General features: G+C 41.0%; 1 protein-coding gene across 2 annotated transcripts in view; it reads right to left on the reverse strand.

Moving 5' to 3' along the window:
- The window catches only part of scp2a (sterol carrier protein 2a), a 29030-nt gene that overhangs the window by 6098 nt on the left and 453 nt on the right, over window positions 1-22479 (reverse strand). Inside the window, exons 2-14 of one of the 2 annotated variants that reach the window (XM_071917697.2) lie at window positions 16085-16142; window positions 15863-15934; window positions 14138-14269; window positions 13588-13652; window positions 12486-12612; window positions 12277-12340; window positions 11931-12017; window positions 11512-11662; window positions 10788-10935; window positions 10387-10494; window positions 7429-7582; window positions 5102-5198; window positions 1353-1482 (exon numbers count right to left, since the gene is read on the reverse strand). In XM_071917697.2, coding sequence (XP_071773798.2) covers window positions 1353-1482; window positions 5102-5198; window positions 7429-7582; window positions 10387-10494; window positions 10788-10935; window positions 11512-11662; window positions 11931-12017; window positions 12277-12340; window positions 12486-12612; window positions 13588-13652; window positions 14138-14269; window positions 15863-15934; window positions 16085-16142 — 1393 coding nt within the window. Of the gene's footprint in view, window positions 1-1352; window positions 1483-5101; window positions 5199-7428; window positions 7583-9102; window positions 9184-10386; window positions 10495-10787; window positions 10936-11511; window positions 11663-11930; window positions 12018-12276; window positions 12341-12485; window positions 12613-13587; window positions 13653-14137; window positions 14270-15862; window positions 15935-16084; window positions 16143-22479 lie in introns of those variants that run through there. The other variant, XM_078287674.1, reaches the window with a different exon arrangement.

The following is a 22479-nucleotide window of genomic DNA, read 5'->3' on the forward strand; positions in this document are numbered from 1 at the left end:
CACTTTGTATCAATGTTTTTCTGTATTTTTTTGGTATATTTATTGTATTTGCCCCTAACTGTTGTAAAGTGTCTTTGAGCACTATGTAAAGCGCTTACAAATAAAATGTATTATTATCTTCGTGGGGGTTTAGTGTGAACACTCTATCAGAATACACTCGCAATTACACCAAGTGTGGTGTAATTGGTTCACTTATTGATGCCATTTGAGTCTGTTGTGACTGGGATGTGTGAAAACACAGAGGAGACACTTTTACTGTCATTTTTCATTAAGTGGAGAAATTTGACAGCGAAAACGTTTGCCCCTCATCATTTCCACATAATATATCAGCATGTTGATTTCTTTTCTTTTTTCTTTGAAACTTCACATACTGATCTTGAAAACCATCCATAAGGAAAGCATACATTCTACATTGTGCTTGAGGGTGGATGCAGAGTCTAGCCTGCATTACGATGTATTGAACTGGTATCAGATATGTTAATAAGAAGATGAAGCTACAATAACATATCATATGAAAGCAATGAGTAATTCAACCTAGTGAAGCAGTGAAGCAATTTAACTCAAAACTAGGGGAGGGGATACTTTTTTTCCCCATCTCTTACTTGAATTGTAAACTGTTGAATGAATTTCTCCAATTTCCATTTCATTTTGAGTACTTTGCATAGAACTCTGGCAAAAATCCCAAGTGAATGCATTCTGAAATACTTCTGTAGCACAACAAAATGTGCAACAAAACATCTTGTTTCTCTCTTAACAGAACATTCAATCTGATGAAAAAGTATTGGTAACTTCAGAAGTAATGGCTTAGATGGAGTGGAGGTCAGAGGTCAAGGCCAGTCTAATGGGAGCAGTCAGATGGCTCTGTGTGCATCCATTTGTGGCCTGAAATGTGGGCTTTTAATGGATTTCCTGTTTTCATGTACTGTGCTGCACCAAAAGTAGTCTTTCAAGCCATCCAAGTAGCCTTTTAAGGTTTCTGTGTGTGTGTGTGTGTGTGTGTGTGTGTGTGTGTGTGCGTGTGCGTGTGCGTGTGCGTGTGCGTGCGTGCGTGCGTGTGCGTGCGTGTGTGGAGGGGACGTTATGAGGTTCCTGTTTTTATGTCTTGTGCTGCATCATAAGAATTCTCTAAAGCCATTAAAGCAGTCACGTGTGTGTGTTGGTGTTTTTGCGTGTGTTTGTGAGTAAGACAGCGATGACGGGTTGTTTACCAGGTGTGACGCTTCTGTTAACATATTCAAGTCACACTGACAGTGGAGCTGAGAACTGATTTCTCTGAGAGATTCCTTACAGAGTCAAACAGTATAATTTGGCCTTGTGAACGTACAGCCGGACAGCTCAGTTTACATGCATACCTGGGTCATTGGTGACAGAACCTTTGCCATTTTTCACATCCACGACCCAAAGCCCCTCCTTCCCGCCTGGTCCGCCCTTCACCTTGAATGCGAACACTCCTCCGATCTTCTTGACAAACTGCTCTCCTTCCTGCAGAGAGTCAAAAAGAGTGATCCTTGTAATGTCGCGCTGGTAGACAGGCGCTAATGCCCAAAACACTCCAAATTCAATATTGAATCCATCCATTGCTACGTGAACAAAATCTCCCCTAAATTATTTTTTATTGAATTTTGTATTGCATCTTACTGCTCAACCTGTAGAGAGGGAAGGACAGTGCTTCAACCAGCTGTGAGGAGGTGCAGCCAAAAATACAAAATCTAGAAAACACTTAGCCTATTGATTTTTGGTTTTACTGAGAGCAAGAGTTGCGCCTCTTCAGTGTTTCCTTATTGCTCAATCTGCCTAAAAAGAAACTATTACAGCTGTGATTAGGGTACAATTTCCTATGAGAGCTATTCTTAAACTGCAACACCTACAGGAACTGGTCCTGCAAAGGGCACAGGAGTGAACCTGATCTGAGAACCAACACGTCCCCCATACCTCACATCCACAGAAAGATCTACAGGAAACTGGGCACCTATATGCAATATGTGCAGTCAGAATACCCTCTATAATAGGTATGTGGCTTTATTATGAACATATATATATATATAGTTCACATTTAATAAAAGTGAAGAAGAAAAACATGGGACCCCAGGTGTGCCTGCAGTCCAATATGCTACACTCAGTGGTCCAGCGGTAATATAGACTCAGTGTATAAATAGGACATGGGGACGTCGCCTCATGCACTCGTTTATGAGTTCTCTGACGCTTTCTGATAGTCTTACAGCCGATGATTTGTGCCAGCAGTTTCCCCACAGAATCCTCCTATACGTCTAAAACACTTTGATCAATGTCATCTGGACCAACGAACAGTCATTCATTCAGATGGGACCGGCTGCTCCAACAATCTGCCGGAGCAGTTATGGACAGCGTATCATCAAATTCAAAATTCTCATGCTTATTTCACTGAAAGGTGCATTAAGTAATTAACATTTTGTTCTCAGGTCAAAAAAGCAAATGACAATTCAGTATTATTTCGCATCATGATGGATTACCTCTTCACTAGATGTCTTTGTTGGATCTCTAATCTATTTAGCAAGCTTACTAATTGCTATTCTGAAAATGTGACTTTTAAATTTCTGTCCATTACAGAAACACGGTAAGGTGTCCCAGAGACTTGGCAATGCTGTCGCAATTCTTTGGTCGCCAATAGATTGATAAAAGTAATAAATTACTTAATGACCCTTTAATAAATCCAAAACCTTAAAAAGGCAGTCAATGCAAGATTTTCACTTTAGTCTAGCTATGTTTGTTGCTATACTGTAGTAGTGGCAGGATACTGCTAACATTATAAGCCGTTGGCTAAGTTTAGCCCATCGATTGGCTGAGAAATTATGTTATTTCCTTTATTTAAACAGGTAAGTCCCACTGAGATTGAGATCTCGTTTTCAAGAGAGACCTGTGTACACAACAACAAGAAAACAAAACAACAAACAAAATTCAAGACAAGTTATTTCCAGACAATCCACATGCAGACAAAATAAGAAAGTCTACTAAGAAAAACAAGAGCAATCCCTATACAATGCATCACCCAGCAGCACCCTAAATGTCTCTAGGGAGACAAGTCGGTCCAACTTGAGTGAGTCTTGAAGCCTATTCCATCTGTTAGGAGCGTAAAAGGTGAAAACTGTCTTTCCTGACTCATACGTTCATATGTTCATACGTGAAATGTCCAATCTAATGTATGCTTGCGAACGTGTATGATATCCTGTAGCACTGAAACTTAAAAGCGATGCAAATACAATGGTAGCTTGCCACGTAAGGCTTTGTAAATAAACAAAAGGCAGTGTTGTTCTCTTTGAGTGGTAAGAGATGGCCACCCTACTTTCTCATAGAGAATACAATGTGTTCTAAGCATGTCACCTGTTATAAATCTAAGAGCACTGTGGTAAACAGTATCAAGGGGTTTGAGTGTCAGGGCCCCAGTGTGCATATAAATCACATCTGCATAATCAAGCACTGATAAAAATGTTGCTTGTACAATCTGCATCCTACTACTCATGATAAGGCATTGCTTATTTCTAAAAGAGAAACCCAGTTTAAATTTTAGTTTCTTAGTTCATTGACATGGGTTTTAAAAGACAATTTTTCATCTAACCAGATACCTAGGTACTTTGAACCCCATTTATTGTACTAATGTTAAAATTCATAGGATTTTTTGTATGTGAACTGGTAAAGAGCATATATTTCGTCTTATCTGGGTTTAGCACTAGCTTAAGTTTAATCAGGGCATTTTGATGGCCAAAAAATCTGACTGTAAATTAGTAAAAGCTTTGTCATTATGAATGGAGGACTTAGATTTGGTGTAGTTTTATGTTGCATTCTGTTCTGTAAATGTATGGACAGAGAGAAGAGTTACCTAACAGCACATAGGGGAGAGATAACTATCGCTGATGAGCTCCATCTATGATGATCATCTCGTCTTTTGGCAAAAGCCTTGCTAATGCATATGAATAATTGGTCAACGTGCTCCATTTTGATTTGCCAATGGTAAAATGATTAGCCTTGATAGTAATAATCTGTTGCTCACAAGCCGTAGAGTCCAACCCACACTGATCCCAGTAATTACTGTGTTGCACTTTAAACTGCTGCACTTTGCACCATGTTTCTCGTCACGTTATTATAGAGGTCATGCTACATGGCCATGAATAATTTCTGCAGGTCCTATCATAACTATACTCCTCCTGACTGACTTGTGCTGTCAGTGTTGAAGTACAAGTCTGCCTACTCAGCCTTTCACTAGGTGAAAGCTTCCCAAGCTGAGTTGGGAAAATATGTATCATTTATAAGAAAGTACATGGCATGGCCCCCTGTCATTCAGGGGTTTTGTATTGCAAAGAACAAGCAGTTACCAACCCTCTCAAGGTGTAAAAAAGACGACTGCATGATCCCTATTAGAAAATCAGTCAATCTGCCTTTTCCATCCGAGCCTCGCAAGAATGAAACTCAGTTCCAGCTTATATAAGAGAACTAATGTGTTATCAGGCTTTTAGTAGTATTTAAAGTCCTGCCTTATTAATAACCAAAAACGCCAACACTGAACCTGTGCTGCTGTCTTTGGTGCCTTGAAAGATGCTGTACACAATGTCATACTTGATGGTTCTTGTAAAGTCACATGTGTGCATGTTCCTGCGTGTAACTGTAACTGTGTGCAAGTAATTTCAATACTTCTTTTATTCTAGGTAGCCAATTTTAACAGCTGGCCAGGGACTACAGTCCTAGGCTAGTCCTAGTCAATCCTATAGGCTAACTGGCACATCTACAGTAGTGTAAATTGATGTGTACTGTCCCTGTCAAATAAACCAATAAAATAAATAAATAAGCATGGTTTCAATATACTGCAGAGACCAATTATGTTGTTAGATTTGTACCAAGGCAAATAATGTTTTCTCATCTCTAACAACCTTTAACATCTTCTGATAGACACCCATATATAAAATATGTATGAAAATCTATCAGGAGCCTATGGTCAAACTTGTCTATTATGGAATGATCACTAGACAGAAAGGAAAAAAGGGGAACAAAGAAAACTGAGGACTTATATACATTTCCTTTGAAGCAGACCTTTTGATTCCCTAAGCTCAGTTAACTCAGTTAGTTACTTTACCTCCAGCAGTTTTTTCTCAATCTCTTGGAAGACACTGTAAGCTTTGAAACCCTCCAGACCGCTGGCTGAGCTGGTGGGAACTGCAATTATGTGGGACCTGTGGGAAGCAGGAAAAATTATGTTTATGTATACATGAACAAGACATGAAGACATAAAAGAGAGAGCGATATAGGAGGAGAGAGAGAGAGTGTGAGTGAGAGAGATGTCACTTTTGTACGCGAGTTTCACTGTATGGATGAAAACATACTATGTGAAAAGAGACACTGCCATGGTAGCAAAACTAAGCTTCAACCTTGATTCAGTTATATCCGAGGCCACGTAATTCTCAAGTGATTCAATCCAGACAAAGTTTCCCAACTGAAAGAGTTTAGGCAGCGTATATATACACAGTACAAGGTCAAACAATGAATAATGAGCATTCACTGTGGAAATACAAGGAGCAATGTTCAACTTATGGGTCACAGCACACATGACAACATACCTATTATCACAAAACCAATAGAACAGAACGTTTATTAGGCACGACAAAAACTGTGCAAATACTTTCACAGCTCATTGAAAATATGGATTCAGGCAGCTCATGTTTCGATTTGATTCATATAGCTGCTACTGGATTATAAAACGATTCTCAATGCACCACAATTTTAATTCCATCCAGGCTACGTGGCATGCTTCAATGCACAGCCATTTTTATCTTTCTTACCACTTGATGTTATCATATCAAGAACATAATTGAAAACGGAGTCAAAAGGAAACATAACACAAGTCTCTGAGCGAGACGTACAGATCCCAAGAGATCAAGTGAACAACAGTCCTGAAAACCTGCACACACACACACAAACTGAACTGACGCCTGCCACTGACACCAGAGAGGCATAGTAGGTGAATTGAAAAGAACACAAAATCAAGGAGAAGGTGTAGCTGTTATAATCCTATACTGCATTTAAAGCTGCTGTAAGTAAGGAATGACACAATTTATTTTTATTATTTCTGAATAAATGTTAATCCATAAAAGTTACCTACTGCAGCAACTCCAACCTAAATGTGTTAAGCCCTAGTTCATTAAGTTGTAAAGCTACGCTGGCCGCCTAGTGGCATTGTGGAAGCTAGAAATGTGTGATTTGGCCAAATCCTCTTACTAGAAAACGTGTTACTAGAAAACTCTTTCACATCTGTTTGCAGTGTTCTAAGGATGAAGATGTTGAAGTAGGCCGGACGTTTTGTAATTTGTTTCAGGGTGCATTTGTTGCTCACAACAACAAGCCTGTTGCTTTCATGGACAGAAATATTTCCCATTTCTATGTTCACGCAGTATTTCCAAAAGTATCTAGGATTTGTGTGGCACTTTTGTGTCTCATCACATGGCCCTGGAATGAAAATACGCTGGAATAAAAATCACTAAAATCACTCTACATGTTTGCTTTTAAACCATGGGGTGCCGCCTGTCTAAATCACACATTTCTTCTTCTTCTGTGCTGCTACTAGCAATACAGTTGAGTGGGCTTTTGATGTGCACAGTGCTCAGGCTTTCATCTGTCAAAACGTGTTTTCTTCAACACTGCAGCCTACTTCTAAATCTTAGAGGGTTTAAACTTGTGAAAGATTCAGGCAAAAATTATGCATCCAGAAGAACGGCTGGAGGAGAAAAACATATTTATGAATTTTGCACATTAACACAGGATGGCAAAGGGAAGATTTTTGATTTTTGCTCGCAACCCTGGCAATTCTACTTCTTGGACAAGAGATGTGGACGATATGTTTACATACGTCTAATGCAGTACATGTTCTGTGCATAGTCATGGTTATAACAAGCTGCGACCAGACCGGTGCTTTGAGAAGGCGTCTTATCTGGACACTAGCTTTGAACCTTGGATCTCTGGTGTGGAACTTTATCAGCCAAGCTTAACTCAAACTGATACAGCAGTCAGGCTCATAGAGTCTTCACAGCCGTGTCCCACAGTGAAACATACAGTAAAGTTTTTTGAATCAAAACAGAATCAAAACAGTACTGTGGAGAGCAGTGGCATGCCTAATCACAATCGCTGTTTCATTAAATTGACAGCCTTAAAGAATACACCTAGTTAGTCTTCTGATTTATGTTTGAGAAAACTTTGAATAATAAATCAAGGCTCTCTAATTAGGCATAACAAGCAGCTGTTCTATGTACGGCTCAATATCTCGCCTCTGGTAAGTTAGCCAGTGGCAGCTCCCCTGACTTCCAGAGCAAATCCACTTCGGCCTACTGATACTGATCAGCAAATTTAGAATGAACGCCGCGTGAAATGTTAGACCGGACCATTGACAAATAGTTGCGATGACTTGCTCACCTGGCCTCCTGTGGGAATCCCATCCTGTAGAGAGTGACAACCACAGCTCCTCCTAAGCCAATGTTGTGTTGCAGGGCCACCTTTGCCCCGGGGACCTGCCTCCTGTCCGCCTGGCCTCGCAGCTGCCAGCACAACTCCGCGCACTGGGCCAGACCTGAGCAATCGCACACCGAGAGATAGGGGGAGGAGGGGGTGGGCAGAAGAGAGAGGGGGGGAGTTTTGAAAATGTTCTCAACTCTGACGGCGCTGAGTTTCAGGTCATGCGTGAGTGGATTGAAGTGAGTGGATTGAATTGAGATCAGTGAGACAGACATGAGTAATCATCCTCAGAATGATATAGGGATCTACAGAATGATCTACAGGACGAAATATGTCTGAAAGGAGTGCACACAGTCAGGCAGAACATGTCCACACACACACACAAACAAACATAACCTGCACTTTGACCAAGAGTACACGATGGCTGCTAACTCAATACAAACATGCCTCTTGTGAGATTTAGCATAACACACATTTAATCCTAGAAGCGCTGGTTGTTTACACACACCCACTCAGGTGGGTGTGAGTCCCTGGCTGTTGGGGGGGGTAAAGCAGAGGGGCTTGGAGTCCTGGATGGTGATAGAGAACACCATCTGAAATATCTGAAATATCATTCCAAAGACATTGCATTGATTCTCAAGTATATCTGGTAATACCTAATGACGGCTGTGGTATATGTGTCGTGCATTGTGGGTAGAGGTACTGCCATCCACGACAACATTTCTACCATCAGGAAAGAAATACCTTATCCATAATTAATTAGAACAATATCAAAAGTGCAATGCTGGCGACTGCAATTTCCGAATACCTCTGAATACTCACCTCTTGGTTGCAATTATTTTTTAATCAGAGGGAAAATGTGGTTCAGATAGCCTCCTAGTGCAGAATTGCTGCCCTACAAATCATATTTCAGGGAAGATAATTTTGTTTTCTTTATTAAAACTGAGCAAATTATTAGCATTAAAAAAAAACACCTACACAGTGTATGTGTGGGTGCCCATGGTCAAAATGCTAATACACTGTGGATCTGTAAAACACAATTTCCTCCAACTCCTTTCTCACACTCAAAGGGGGTGACAACTTGACTCCTAATCTGACAACTCGCTCCCTAATCTTGCCGGGGCCAGCTCCTGTGTTAGCGTTAAAGCTAAGCATTTTATCCCATCTGGTTAATGGGCTTTTGCATTTCCCCATTATCCCAATAAGCTAAAGGACTTAAGGGTAAAGACCTCTTCGTGGTGTGTCGTCTACATTCTGCAGCACACTCCTAATCTGCTCCCATGGGTCTTGTTTGTGTGAATGCAATGTTAATTGTAAAAGCCAGTGGGGAAATACAGGGTTTCTGTTCTTAAATTCTTAAATCATGCAAATAACTTAACACAAGTAAATCTGGCATGGCCTCGTCACACAATGCCTCCAGAAATCACCTCTGATGAATGAGAAGTTACAGAATGAAGATAAGGTTCTTTCACAGCGATGTGTTTTAATGGTGACAAAGATGATCATCTGCCTTTTTCACTGTCCTCAGTCCATTAGAGTGGAGTACAGGCCCGTTGTAATTCACCACGACCAACAAGCTGCGCACCAATGAGGCCGTCAAGATCCCCGGGTGTCATTTCAACACGTAAAAATCACCTCCTCTTGATGTTGCTCTCACTGCTTCCCAGGGGCGCTTACTGCACGGGTCAGTCAATTGGCAGTGGGAATCTCTCCTCACACTGTTCTCGAGGGTAAAGGTCAGAGCTTTACGACCAAGATTAGGAGCAACACCATGAATCAGACAGAGCTTAGTGGACTGGGGCACTTGCATATGACCCAGGAGAGAGGGGGGAGACGTGACAGGAAGGATGGGGAGAGTGATAGGAATAGTAATGAGGCAAAGGGAGTGGTGGAGCAGATCGTGAGATATGATGCAGGAGGAGGGGAGTGAGAGGAGGAGAAAAAAACAACAAAGAAAGATGATAAATCGAAGAAAAACATAAATCAGAAATTGACAGTGAAGTCCGACGGGCTTTGGCAATCAAAATGAAGCAGAAACGAGGTCAAAGCCCTGCTGGACACTGATCTTTCACCTTGTTATCCCCAGTATGTGTGTGTGCGCGTGTGTGTGTGTGTGTATGTGTTTGTTTTTGTGAGAATGCATCAGCATGTTAAGTTGTATTGGACATTTGTGGGCAAGTGTATTCTGCAGCAAAGACTAAGTAGCCGTTACTGAGAATGGACAATAGAGGAGAGATAGAGAAGGAGGAAGAGTGAGAAGTGGAGGGCCAGCGTCACCGTTTGCTCCGTCTCAACCCTCAACAGTTTAATATCTAGAGGGATTACCCGGGGAAGCCTGCCAAAGTCACAGCCGGCTGGCTTCTCACATGCAGGCTTAGGGTCACTTTTGCCCAGTTACAACCCTGCTGGTCTTTGCTATGAGAGAGGCGCCACCTGGTGGCCACTAGTGAACACAGATGTCGTTTGGACAGAGAAAAGTTTCAGACCGTTATAAAGGATGCCTTTCAGAACTGGCTGGAAAAGTATTTGCAAATAATTCTTAGTGTTTGTTTTAACTTGCTTGGCGGACTGGGTGGGTAAGGTTTTCTGCATCAGGACAATGCAGATAGTATAAGGTAAACTGTCCATCACAAAAAATTGGGTATACTACAGTGACTTTTAAATACTTACTTTGTTTAAACCTTTTGTCCCTCATTGTTTTGTCCAATGTAGCAAAACCCACCTGTCTGGTACACCAAGCAGGCTAAAACAAACCCTAAGAATTAGTTGCAAATGCTTTTTGACTTGGATCTGGCATCTTTACTCACATACTCTGCTGGTAGCTGAGTGAATTGGAATGGATTATTCCATAGATCATCCATATATGATCAGTGGGTGATCAGTGGTTGAGTGGAGTGGAGAGTCAGAGGCTCAGCATACCTGTGGCACCCAGAGGATGTCCTTTAGAGATGAGGCCGCCGCTGGGATTGACCACAAACTTGCCACCGTATGTGTTGTCCCCTCTGTCAATCAGCTCTCCTGCTTTACCTGTGGTGGATGTGAAAGACGTGGTAATATCACATAACATAACATAATCCATATGGCATAATATTCTAATATAACATATAGCATCATATCATCAGCACAAGTCTTAAAATGGATTTAAAGACCTAACTATACTATTATACAGCAGTATAGGATAATACATCCAGACCCGTTTTCATGTCTGACTACTCTCTCAAAAGTAGAAAAGGAAATTCAGAAGTGGAAAACGCTGCACATCGATTCCCACTGCAGTCCTCCAGCAGTTGTACGGTAAGGTTTCAGAGGGATGGACTCACCCTCTGGGCAAAGCCCCAGGGCCTCGTATGTGATGAGCTCATTGGCTGAGAAGCAGTCGTGCAGCTCGACCACGCTGACATCACTAGGCCTCAGACCCGTGGCCTCAAAGCACTTCTTAGCCGCCAGCCGAGACATGTCATATCCCACCTGGAGGAGAGACAACAACAGCCCTGAGCATGTCTGGAGGCTACTTTAAGGGAAACAAGAACAAATTTATGTATGACAGCTGCGCTCCTCCTCAAATGCGTTATCTCATAAATGCAAAGTTAACTCCCTGGGCCCAGTACATCATAAAAGCTTGAAATTGCCAGGAGGCGTAAAACTACAAGTGATACATTTGTGATAAGACCAGACTCGACCTTGAGCCCTGGTTGTGTATCAGCTTTATTGCTTTAAATCTGCTTTAAAATGATGACAAACATGATGACAGCTAGTAGAGTACAGTGTTATATGTACTAACACTCTACTCACTGTAATATAACAAGCAGTGTGACAAATTACTGCTCCCAGGCAGTAATACTGTAAGTAATAACATTAGTTTTGAAATGAGTAACCAGTAATGAGTAACAAAATACGTTTATGAGTAGCCCAAGCCCAACACTGTTGTTCTTTTCCTTCAGTGTAATACTAGGTTTGATCCATGTCTGTGACACCGTCCATATGAGTATAAAGAAAAGGGTTGAATACTGTGAATTTTCACTACAGATATCCCAGGTTTCTCACCATCTTCATGCAGCTGTTCTCTTCAAACGTGGTGGCGAGGTCGGTCACCATCTCCTGGGCCAGGATCTCCACTGCCTGGCCCTCCAGACCATGACTCCTGACAAAGGCCTCGCTGGCCAGGACCGCTGCTCCCGCACCATCTGATGTGGGGCTGATGGGAGAGGGAGAGCGGGAGGAGTGGACATGGTTACGTTAGGAACTCAGGCAAAGAGAGACATAACTTTTAAAATATGCAACCTGCAAAGCATGACTTGTCAATTCCAAGCTCACAATCTGCACTTGGATCAAATGACTACTGCTTGCTAGCCTCTCTCACAGCATAGCTACATTTGTGTACTATGCTTGTTTACTGTGGACAATTTGGAGATTTTCAAAAGGTAAGATAACACTGTTATCTTATAAGTTTGTGAGCCTCTTACCAACACTGCAGGAGAGTGAGGAAATCAAACACCTTCCTGGAGTTAATAACCTGCCCCAGACTATACTCCTCCTGGAACTGGGAATACCTGCATGCACACACACACACACACACACACACACACACACACACATAAGCACACACTTGAATTAAAAACGGTCAAACAACCTAACAGCACAATCACATACTACCTGTAGTACACGAATGCACTCAATAGTAAGTTCAAATAACGTGCAGACTTAATCTATTCATCATTTCCAATTTACTTCATATTACTATTTGTATTAGTACCACCTAAAATGTATGAGCAATACTTGTCTTTTGTTATAGAGTTAACTGTGTCTTACGGGTTGTTGGTGGAATGCTTGTGGTTCTTCCATGCGATTTTGGCAAAGTGTTCTGGTTTAGTGCCTGGAAGAGATCCAAACATCGAGACAAACCTTTTATTTTATAAGCTTGAATGAAGCAACTGCACACAATGCAAGTCACAACCACAACTTCCACATTTCAGACCTTGTAATCTTTTTCCCTCACTGAACAAATGTGCAGCATGTACCATATTTCTCCATGTGCTCCCTGCCAGCGTTGCCAAACATCTGCGGTGCTGCTGGGGCTGCCACCATCCCATAGCGGTTGATCATCACCTCCATGTGCTTGTCCATGGGATTGGTCCTGTCCATGTACTAGAAAGCAGATGTTTTTTTAAATCATATTTTACTTTTCACCTTACAAAAAAAAAAGACAACAAATAAACTAGAACACAAACAGCTCAGACATATCGATTGGTCACAATATATATATACTCCTGTTTGCAGTACAGTCTGGTCAATTTGCAGTTATGAACAAACATGCCAAACACATAAAGTTTAGGCTGAGATTGGAGGGGAAAAGGGAAAAAAAAACAACTCCCAATGTTGAAAACAAACAACATCAACAATCCAGCATAAATCCAGCATCTCATTTACCCAGTATTGCCTCTATATTCATTTAGCAGTGGTGCGCCACCACAACAAGGAAATGACCCCCACTGCTAGAGAAAATAAGTGTAGTCAGATGCAGATACACAGCTGCATAAAATGACAGAGGAAACACTGAATTTACCAATACACAGGATATGATGCTCCAATCCTTTGTGCCATAGTCCAGGCTGAGCTTTCATACAGAAGCCCAAGAAACCCACTCTCAGCATCAAATACAGCTAGAGTTTCTTCCATTACTCTGTCCCTACACTTAGGCTTATCACTACAGCTGACACTGCTGGCTTAGAACAGCCCGCTCAGCAGTTCAGAAACTGAATTGTATCCGCAAACAATTATACCAAGAGCTGGGAATAATTACCATATCTCTGCTATGATATGACAGACTTCTGAGAGTTAAGACTCCTGTCTTAATCATAACATAGATATTCATATATTTCCATAGTTCATATGTCTTAGTCACATAATTTTGGGACCCTTTTCTTTTCAGCCAGAGCAACCAAGCTACTAGCAAACAATTTTTCAGCTAGCATGCTACAGGCAAGCCAGCATATCAACATTCTAAAGAATCAATATACCAGCAACCATGCTACTAAACCTGAGCAACCAATAACACCACAAGCATTTAATAGAAACATGTACACACACACACACACACACACACACTAAGAAGTTCTATACCTTTGAAGACAAAGAGCCCCGCTCCATCTTCTCGAACCCAAGGGCAAGCACACAGTCAGCGAGACCTGCAGTAACAGACGGGAAGAGTTCAAGCGCAGGTCTTCACAAGAGCACACTTCAAAGAAAAAGGTTGCTATTTATCTATTTATTAGATAAGATCAGCTTGAGGTAGATTCAAGAGATCGACACCAGAGAAATGATGAGCTCAACTACTGCGCACATAATGCTAGAGCCAGTGTACTGTGCGCATGAGCAATTGTTGAATGAGTGTTTGGTGATGATATATCTTCTTATTCCTTACATTATTTATCATCACATTTAATGCAGTGAATTCTCTACATTGATCAAGCACCTATGACTTGCCAGCACTGAAAAACTCCCTCCATCACAAGAAAAATACAAAGACAGTGCAATTTCATCACCTAGTGTTATTGCTGAACCAAAACAAATCAAAGTGTAGTACTGACTAAAACATGTCCCATATTACACACTGTAATATTGGCCCTGGGTGTGAATCTTCCAGCTCTCAAAGGCCTGCTGCCTAACTCACCTCCCTGGACCAGCTGGCGGGCCATGAAGAGAGCAGTGGAGCCTGTGGAGCAGTTGTTGTTCACGTTGACGATGGGGATCCCAGACAGGCCCAGGCTGTGGTAAATGGCCCTCTGCCCACATGTGGAGTCCCCTGGGGGAGGAGGGGAGGGGATGAGATGCTTTTCTTTTCTGTTTTGTTCTTTTCACTCAGCATGTCACTCAGCATGTGTGAGAGACTTCAAGTTTGGCTTTGAAATGGGAAAAATGAGAGAACGCCTCCAGCGCAATGCAAAGACCTTAACTGAACTATTTTACATCATGTACAGCAGGTAAAAATCTGCACGCTACACAGTTTGACGGCGGCCTGAAGAAAGCTTTTCTATTGGAACGTGTAATGCATGGATTTGTATGTATGTATATTGGGTAAACCGTTCAGTAAAACTCCTTAAATTGCACTGGTTGCTCCACCCTTTTTTGGATACTGCCTGCTATTGAATACCAGTTTTATTTCCTACTGACTTTCCTTGTTGATATGACAATAACATCATAAAATGTGCCATTTATTAGAGTATATAGAGGGTTTGGTACGGAAGGGGTGCAAGGGACATTTTGGCCAAAACTGAGTTTTAGATATTATTGGACAGCTCATTTTGAGCTCTGTCTGATGGTCAAAGGAACACATTTGTAATCATTAACAAAATAAAAAATAAAGAGGAAAACCAAAAGACCAAAGTGAATAGAATCCATAAATAAAGATTAAATTTGGTGCAAAAAAGGGCCTAACTGCATTTAGCTTTTTATAGAATATACATTTTCTGAATCTTCATCCAGGGTTCCCACACTCACTTGTAAATCAAGTTAAAGGACTTTTCAATGACTTTCAATGTCTTGTTTGGTGAAATTCAAGGACTCAAAATTGGTATTTTTGGGGGTAAGACATGACATTGATCAAAATTAGACATCATGGACGCCTCACTTATTACTCATGATCTTGTCAAGTGGAGAACTCATGGCGAAATCCTTCATTTTAAAACTGCTGCTATATCAATACACATAACCATCAGAGGGTTTTCCTGTTGACCCTAGGACAGAGAGGAATGATGAATTTGGGTGCTATATTTTAATTTAAAAAATCAAGTACTTTCAAGGCCATCCACTCATTTTCCAAAACTCTGAAGGCCTTATTTTATTTTTCTCAAATACACAAACTTCAAAGGATTTTCAAAGCCCATGTGAACCCTGTTAATCTCTGTACAAATGGTCCCCATGTTTTAAATAAAAATGATGCAATTGTTTGCTAAAGAGGAACACTGCTTTGGCTTCAGTGTAGTATGGAGAGGTGCTCATTGAAGCTCGGGTGACATGGTCATGTTTCGGCAGATAAAATGTGTCCAAAGCTTTTTCCATACAGAAAATAAAAAACCTGTATTGTTTAGTGGCTACTGAATTGCATACACATCATACATGTTTAAAAATGTTTAAAAAGCACCGACGCGTTGCGAAAAAAGGCACCTGTTACTTTTTCAATTTTTTTCTGCTGAAAAATTATGCAATCATTTTGTTTTTGCTTTGCTGTAAATTTAGGGTAAGATCACTTGCATCACTTTCATTTGAGTTACAAAAGTACAGCGAGAGCATATATATGAGAAGATGGTAGTATCCAGCATTTCAGTGGACTTATAGCATGTGTAAACAACATTCAAAACCAACACAGTGTATTAGAGTCTCGACAGCAGGGTCTTACCATAGACATACCCTACAAAGGCTTGTTCCACGGCAGAATATGGGACTCCTGCATCTGCTAAGGCCTTTTGACCTGAATCAGAGAGGAGGAATAATGAGACGTTGCAGCACATGAATAACACTATCCATTTCACATGCAAGTATTTTAATATGATACATCTTTAGCATGACTGAACAATGTCCATAATCTGTGAAGATGTGTGTGAGAGAAAGCACTCAGCACCTGCTTCCTTGGCCATATCAGGGTAGTCAAAGTCCTCTCGGGCTCCAGGCTTCTCAAACTGCAAGCAGAACACACAACAGGCTTCAGCATTTACATATGTTGTTCCTATGTCTTTTATAAATTTTTATTAGTGAACATTCTCTACTTCATTGCTCCTTGGCTTGGAACTGATAGTACCACTATAATATGAAGCTTAAAGGTCAGAAATACATTGTATGGGTCCACAAAGTCTGTCTCCCATTCATGCACTGAATGAGGCTCCAAGCTGTACAATAGTCACACAAATTTTCACAAAAGTTCTTGTGATTTCCAGTACTAGTTGATCATACTTAATAATAAAGAAAAAATACAGAGGAAATCACATAGGTGGCAATAATTCACATATTTACAGCACATTTTTGTTATATTACTGTAACAGTAAATTATTTAAAACAGTAAATTTAATCTTCAACTGGAGCTCTACCAATATCTCAATTATTAATCATTATATATATCCTCTTCCGCCCCTCCAGCACTACAGACGCTCTTTGCTTTGCTCCTGCTTTGCTCCTGCCTGCTTATCTATTTTTCGGCAATATTTTCCTGTTTTTCCGGCTGCATTGCACAAAAATACGAGTGGGAGTTCCTGTTAACTACTAATTCTACAGGATTAAAGTGATAGAGGTTGTGATCACCTATTTTTAAAACTCTTTCACCATTCGGGAATACACGATGCCTCCTCACACTCTGGACTGCCATAAACTGCTACAGAAGATTGCTCTGCTAGAAACCAGAATTTTTGCACTGGAAAATGACAGAGAACTTCATGACACACTTCCAATGTCTTCAGTCGGTGAGTTAAAACAGCCTAGAACTCAGGCTCAGAGTGCTAATGAAGTGCCAGCATTGAATGATTCCATAACCTTCCCAAAACTTGGTAAACCTGAACCAGTACCAAAGAAACTAACTGAACAGACTGAGTCTACTACCCACTGGTATACGCTGGGCGCAAAGCCCAAAAATAATCACACAAATAGACAGCAGACTAATGCAAATAAGAGACTGCAGTCATCCCCGACACTACGGCTGGAAAATAGATTTGAACCACTATTGAATCTGTGTGAATCAGAAATGGCGACCACTATTGATCATGTGCACAAGGAAGAACGGCGACGGACTAAGGTGCGCACAGATAAAGGGTTAAAGTCAAAGGCTTGGACGGACAAGAAGCCTGGCCCCCCAGTGGAGCAGACACCTGTGCCGGACATTCTCATTGTTGGAGACGCCGCTATCAGAAACATAAGCGGTAAGATGATCAAAACATGTTGTTTTCCAAGTGCAATGGTCTGTGACATCAGTGAAAAAATCCCCCAAGTACTGTCTGACCACCCAGAAATGAATCAAATCATTGTACATGTGGGGACAAATGATATTTGCAAAGAGCAGTCGGAACTGCTGAAGCTGGACTTCATTGAACTTTTTAACAGACTTGGCAAACTAGAGATTCAATCCTTTATCAGTGGGCCATTACCAACAGCTGACAGAGGAATCAATAAGTTTAGCAGGCTACTTGGATTGAATACATGGCTGTCCAAAACCTGCAATTTAAAAGGACTGAACTTCATTGATAACTTTAACCTGTTCTGGGGGCGTAGAGACCTTTTCAGAGCAGATGGCCGCCATCTAAACGGGTCCGGAGTGAAACTACTAACGGACAATCTCCTCTACTCCCTTCATCACCCATCTGCCCCCCTCCCGGATGCACTCAACTGTGACACACTTCAGTCCCAACTTCAACAGCAACCCATAGATGACCAGTCACTCTCACCGCAGCCCCAGTCCCAGCCTCAGCTTGGAGCTCTCTGTTCCTCCAGGTCACCCTCCCCCTCCCCCTCCCTCTCCCTCTCCCCCGCCTCCCCTCTATTAGGATTCACAGATAAGATGGAAGAACTGGTGAATGCTGGACTTAAACTCACCCCTCGACCGCTTCCCCGCCCCGTCCTAGCCAGCCCTCAGGCTCCACCACCCCCACAGCCCCGCTCTTCAATTCTCCCCCCTCGTCCCCCTCGCCCATGCCCCCCCTCTTCAACTCCCAGACGTCCTCCCCCTCCCTGCCCCCCTCGACCTTCATCCATCCTGGAGGCGCCAAGCGCACTGTGTCACACCAACGTTGCTGATATCAACACCGGAGAAGCAAACAACTGATGGCCTTGGGGTCCCTGCTACACTGTAGCTGGTACTCATGAAATTTCCCATATCAAGCTGGGACCCAATACACGTATTGCTGGATCACAACCACCACCAAGAGTTTTTACGTCAGTGCCTGTAACTTTCCCCATTCCTGTTTTGACTAGCAGTAGAATAAGCAAGACGTACCCTCTCCATGCTGCAAACTTATCAAATTTGATAAGTGTGAAACAACTTGATAATTGGATATGTGTCCCTCATCACTCGGGTTCAGGACCGGTCAAAACTTCAAAATTAGCTTTACTAAATGTTAGGTCACTAACAAACAAATCATTTTTAATTAATGATCTTATTGTTAATTTTAAACTTGATTTCATGTTTTTAACGGAAACTTGGTTAGATGAAAATAGCAATGCTACACTTATTGAAGCATGTCCTCCAAATTACAACTTCTATCAGTCAGTTAGACAGGGCAGACGAGGGGGTGGAATAGCCGCAATCTACTCAGATCAGTTTAACTGTACAAAGGTTGACCTAGGAGAGTTTTCGTCTTTTGAATATCTGGCCTTTGTCCTCAAGGCTGAAGCTCCAGTACTTATTTTAACACTCTATCGGCCACCTAGGCAACTACCATTTTTTCTCCCAGAATTCTCTGAATTGGCATCACTTATTATCACCAGATATGATAGAATAATTTTGAATGGTGATCTAAACATTCACATAAATAATATGTCTGATTCGAAGGCTATGGAATTCATCAACCTACTGGACAGTTTAGAACTCACTCAACATGTCACTGAGGCTACACACCAACATGGTAACACACTCGACCTGGTCGTGACGAAAGGAGTAACGATTGACAATGTATCAGTGTCTAATGTCTCTGTTTCTGACCACTACTGTGTGTTCTTTGATGCTCATTTGATTGTAACCAGGAACATGAAAGAAATTGTTGCTCAAAAGCGGTTCCTAGATGCAACAGCAGAACTTGAGTTCTCAGAGCTTGTAAGAGAACTGGACTCATGTCATCTAAACTGCTCAGTACATGAAATGGTTGATGCTTTCAATAACAATCTGAGTAATACACTGAACAAAGTGGCCCCACTCAAGGTCAAAAAGAGGTTAAGTGGCAAAATATCACCATGGATAAATAACTCTGTCCGTGAGCTCAAGAGAACATGTAGAGCAGCAGAAAGGAAGTGGAGAAAATCTGGATTTGAGGTCCATCATAGCATTTATAAAGAATCCTTAACTGCATATAACAATGCTGTACGTGCTGCAAGAAAAGCCCATTTCTCAAAGATCATTACAGAGAGTGGGAGTGATCCTAGAATACTGTTTTCCACCATTGACCAACTGCTGAATCCTGCCCCTGTCTCTGACATTTTAAGCCAAGCCTCTTAATAACTTAATAAGATTGTAATAGAGAGTAAATCTTCCACCTGCTCTCTTGACCCTGTCCCCACTACATTTTTTAAGAGGGTTTTCAATAGTGTTTCAAACTCTGCTCTGAAAATCATTAATACATCACTTGAGACTGGGGTTTTTCCTGATGCCTTTAAAACCGCTGTTGTGAAACCGCTGTTGAAGAAATCACATTTGGACTGTGGGGTCCTAAGTAACTACAGGCCCATATCAAACCTTCCTTTTTTAAGTAAGGTACTTGAAAAAGTGGTTTCTAACCAAATTAACAACTTTTTAAATGAAAACAACATTCTGGAGAAGTTTCAGTCAGGTTTCAGAGCCAACCACAGCACAGAAACTGCTCTCACCAAAATAGTCAATGATTTGCGACTTAGCACTAATGCCAACAGGGTGTCAGTTCTGGTTCTTTTGGACTTGAGTGCAGCATTTGACACCATCGACCACAATATTCTCATAGATCGTCTCGAGAACAGGGTTGGTCTCTCTGAATGTGTCCTAAACTGGTTCAGAACTTACATTACAGGGAGGAAATTTTTCATCTGTCTTGGAGATCATGTATCAGAGAAACATGATCTAACTTCTGGTGTTGCACAAGGAAGCTGTCTTGGTCCCCTGCTTTTCTCACTGTACATGCTTCCATTAGGTGATATTATCAGAGAACATAATGTCAATTTCCACAGCTATGCTGATGATACACAACTATACATTTCTGTAGAGCCAAATCATGCAGATGCCTTAAGCTCCCTCACTACTTGTCTATTGGCTATCAATGATTGGATGAACACAAATTTCTTAAAACTGAATGAAGATAAGACAGAAATACTTTTGGTCGGCCCCAAAGCCAAAAGAGAAGAACTCTCCACAAGACTTGGGAACCTGAATCCCTCGATCAAATCAGAAGTAACAAGCCTGGGTGTTATCTTAGATTCTGATCTAACTTTTAATTCCCATATAAACAAGGTGACCAGAACAGCATTCTTTCATCTTAGAAATATTGCCAAGGTGCGGCCCTTCCTAACCCAGAAAGATGCTGGAAAGCTAACTCACGCGTTTGTTACAAGTAGACTGGACTACTGCAACGCCCTTTTTACCGGCCTCCCAAAAAAGTCTATTGAGAGGCTTCAGCTTATCCAAAACTCTGCAGCTAGGCTTTTAACAAAAACAAGGAAGCGAGAGCATATCACTCCGGTTCTAGCTGCATTGCACTGGCTCCCAGTGTCCTTTAGAATTGATTTTAAAGTTCTTTTACTTGTATACAAAGCTCTCAATGGCTTAGGACCGGCCTACATTACAGAATCCCTGCTGTTCTACATTCCATCAAGAGCCCTCAGGTCTTCTACTGCTGGTTTGTTAGAAGTACAAAACCCCACTCAAAAGAAGATTGGGGATGCAGCCTTTTTTAACTATGCTCCTAAACTGTGGAACACTCTCCCAAAGAATATTAGAGAGGCGGGCTCTGTAAGCATTTTCAAACGACTGCTAAAAACGTATTTTTTCAGCTTAGCTTTTAAATAGCCTTCATTTTAACTGTTTCTGTTCAGGATCCCAACAGAGCTGACACGGGCAAGTACAAATTTTCATTGGTCTTGTCCGGGTAATGCTTACTTGCACAAGTGAACACTATATGTGGGGGGGACAGAGCTTTACCCTGTATGATTCTCATCCATCTGTGGATGGTGAGGTTTTTGACCAAGAGGAGAATCTATGATTCTCGTCTGCCTGAGGCAGTGAGATCTGACGTAAATATCGGATCAAGAGTAGAATCAGGAAGGACAGGGGAAAAGTAAATTAAAGAAAAACATATGGGTTCACTCACAATGTGCATCTAAAAGTGGGAGTATTTGTTGTGTTCTTCTATCTTTCTATTTTACTTGATTTGATTCTTTTAATGCAATGCATCTTGCTTGTTCTTTTATATGAATTTTATCTTTTTAATCTGTCTTTTATCTGCCTTTTATTGATGTAAAGCACTTTGAGCTGCATGTTGTGTATGAAAGGTGCTATACAAATAAAGGTTATTATATTATTATTATTATTGCTGTATCAGTATATTAAGTGGTAAACATTGTGAAAGTGAGTCATTCATGTGAGAAGCCTAACACAGCAACATGGGGCCACTGAAAAAGATCTATAATCTTGCATGTGGAGAGAAGTTTACTCTTTATACCATTACACTTGAAAGCGTCCAATGGAGCTAGATCATAGGCAAAATTTGATTATCATATGAAATGTGCCATATGCCTAAAGATGAGCCTTTTTGGCCTCGATCTGTCCCACAACAAAACTGAGCAGAAACCATAATAACAACAAAAATAATACCAATACTACTACTACCAATTATTATTATTATTATTATTATTATTATTATTGGCTATTATTGTTGTTATTACATTGCCAATATTATCATGAACAAAAATAATATCATTTTTAAAATATTTCACAAAATACTTGAACAAAGTGCTTTACAGCCAAACAGAACAACAGTAAGAACAAAAACAATAGTAGGCTATATGTATATAAGAAAAGTCAAGAGAAGGCAACATAAGGCAGTTACAGAGGTAAAACCAATAAAATAACACATAGTAACGTAAATAAAAAAATATATAAGGAACGTTTATCAAAATAGATGTTTAAAAAGTAAAAGTTGGGTTGACCTAAGCTAGCACGTATTGGTGCTATCAGTTAATGACCCTTAACACAGTTTCTAACGCTGATGACCATGGAGTATGGACTTAGATTAGATAATACTGACTTAGATATACAAGAGATACAAGACATACAATTACATTTTCAAGGAAAACTAA

The sequence above is a fragment of the Centroberyx gerrardi genome, chromosome 13 (assembly GCF_048128805.1).
Source record: "Centroberyx gerrardi isolate f3 chromosome 13, fCenGer3.hap1.cur.20231027, whole genome shotgun sequence".
NCBI classification, from domain to species: Eukaryota; Metazoa; Chordata; class Actinopteri; order Beryciformes; family Berycidae; genus Centroberyx; species Centroberyx gerrardi.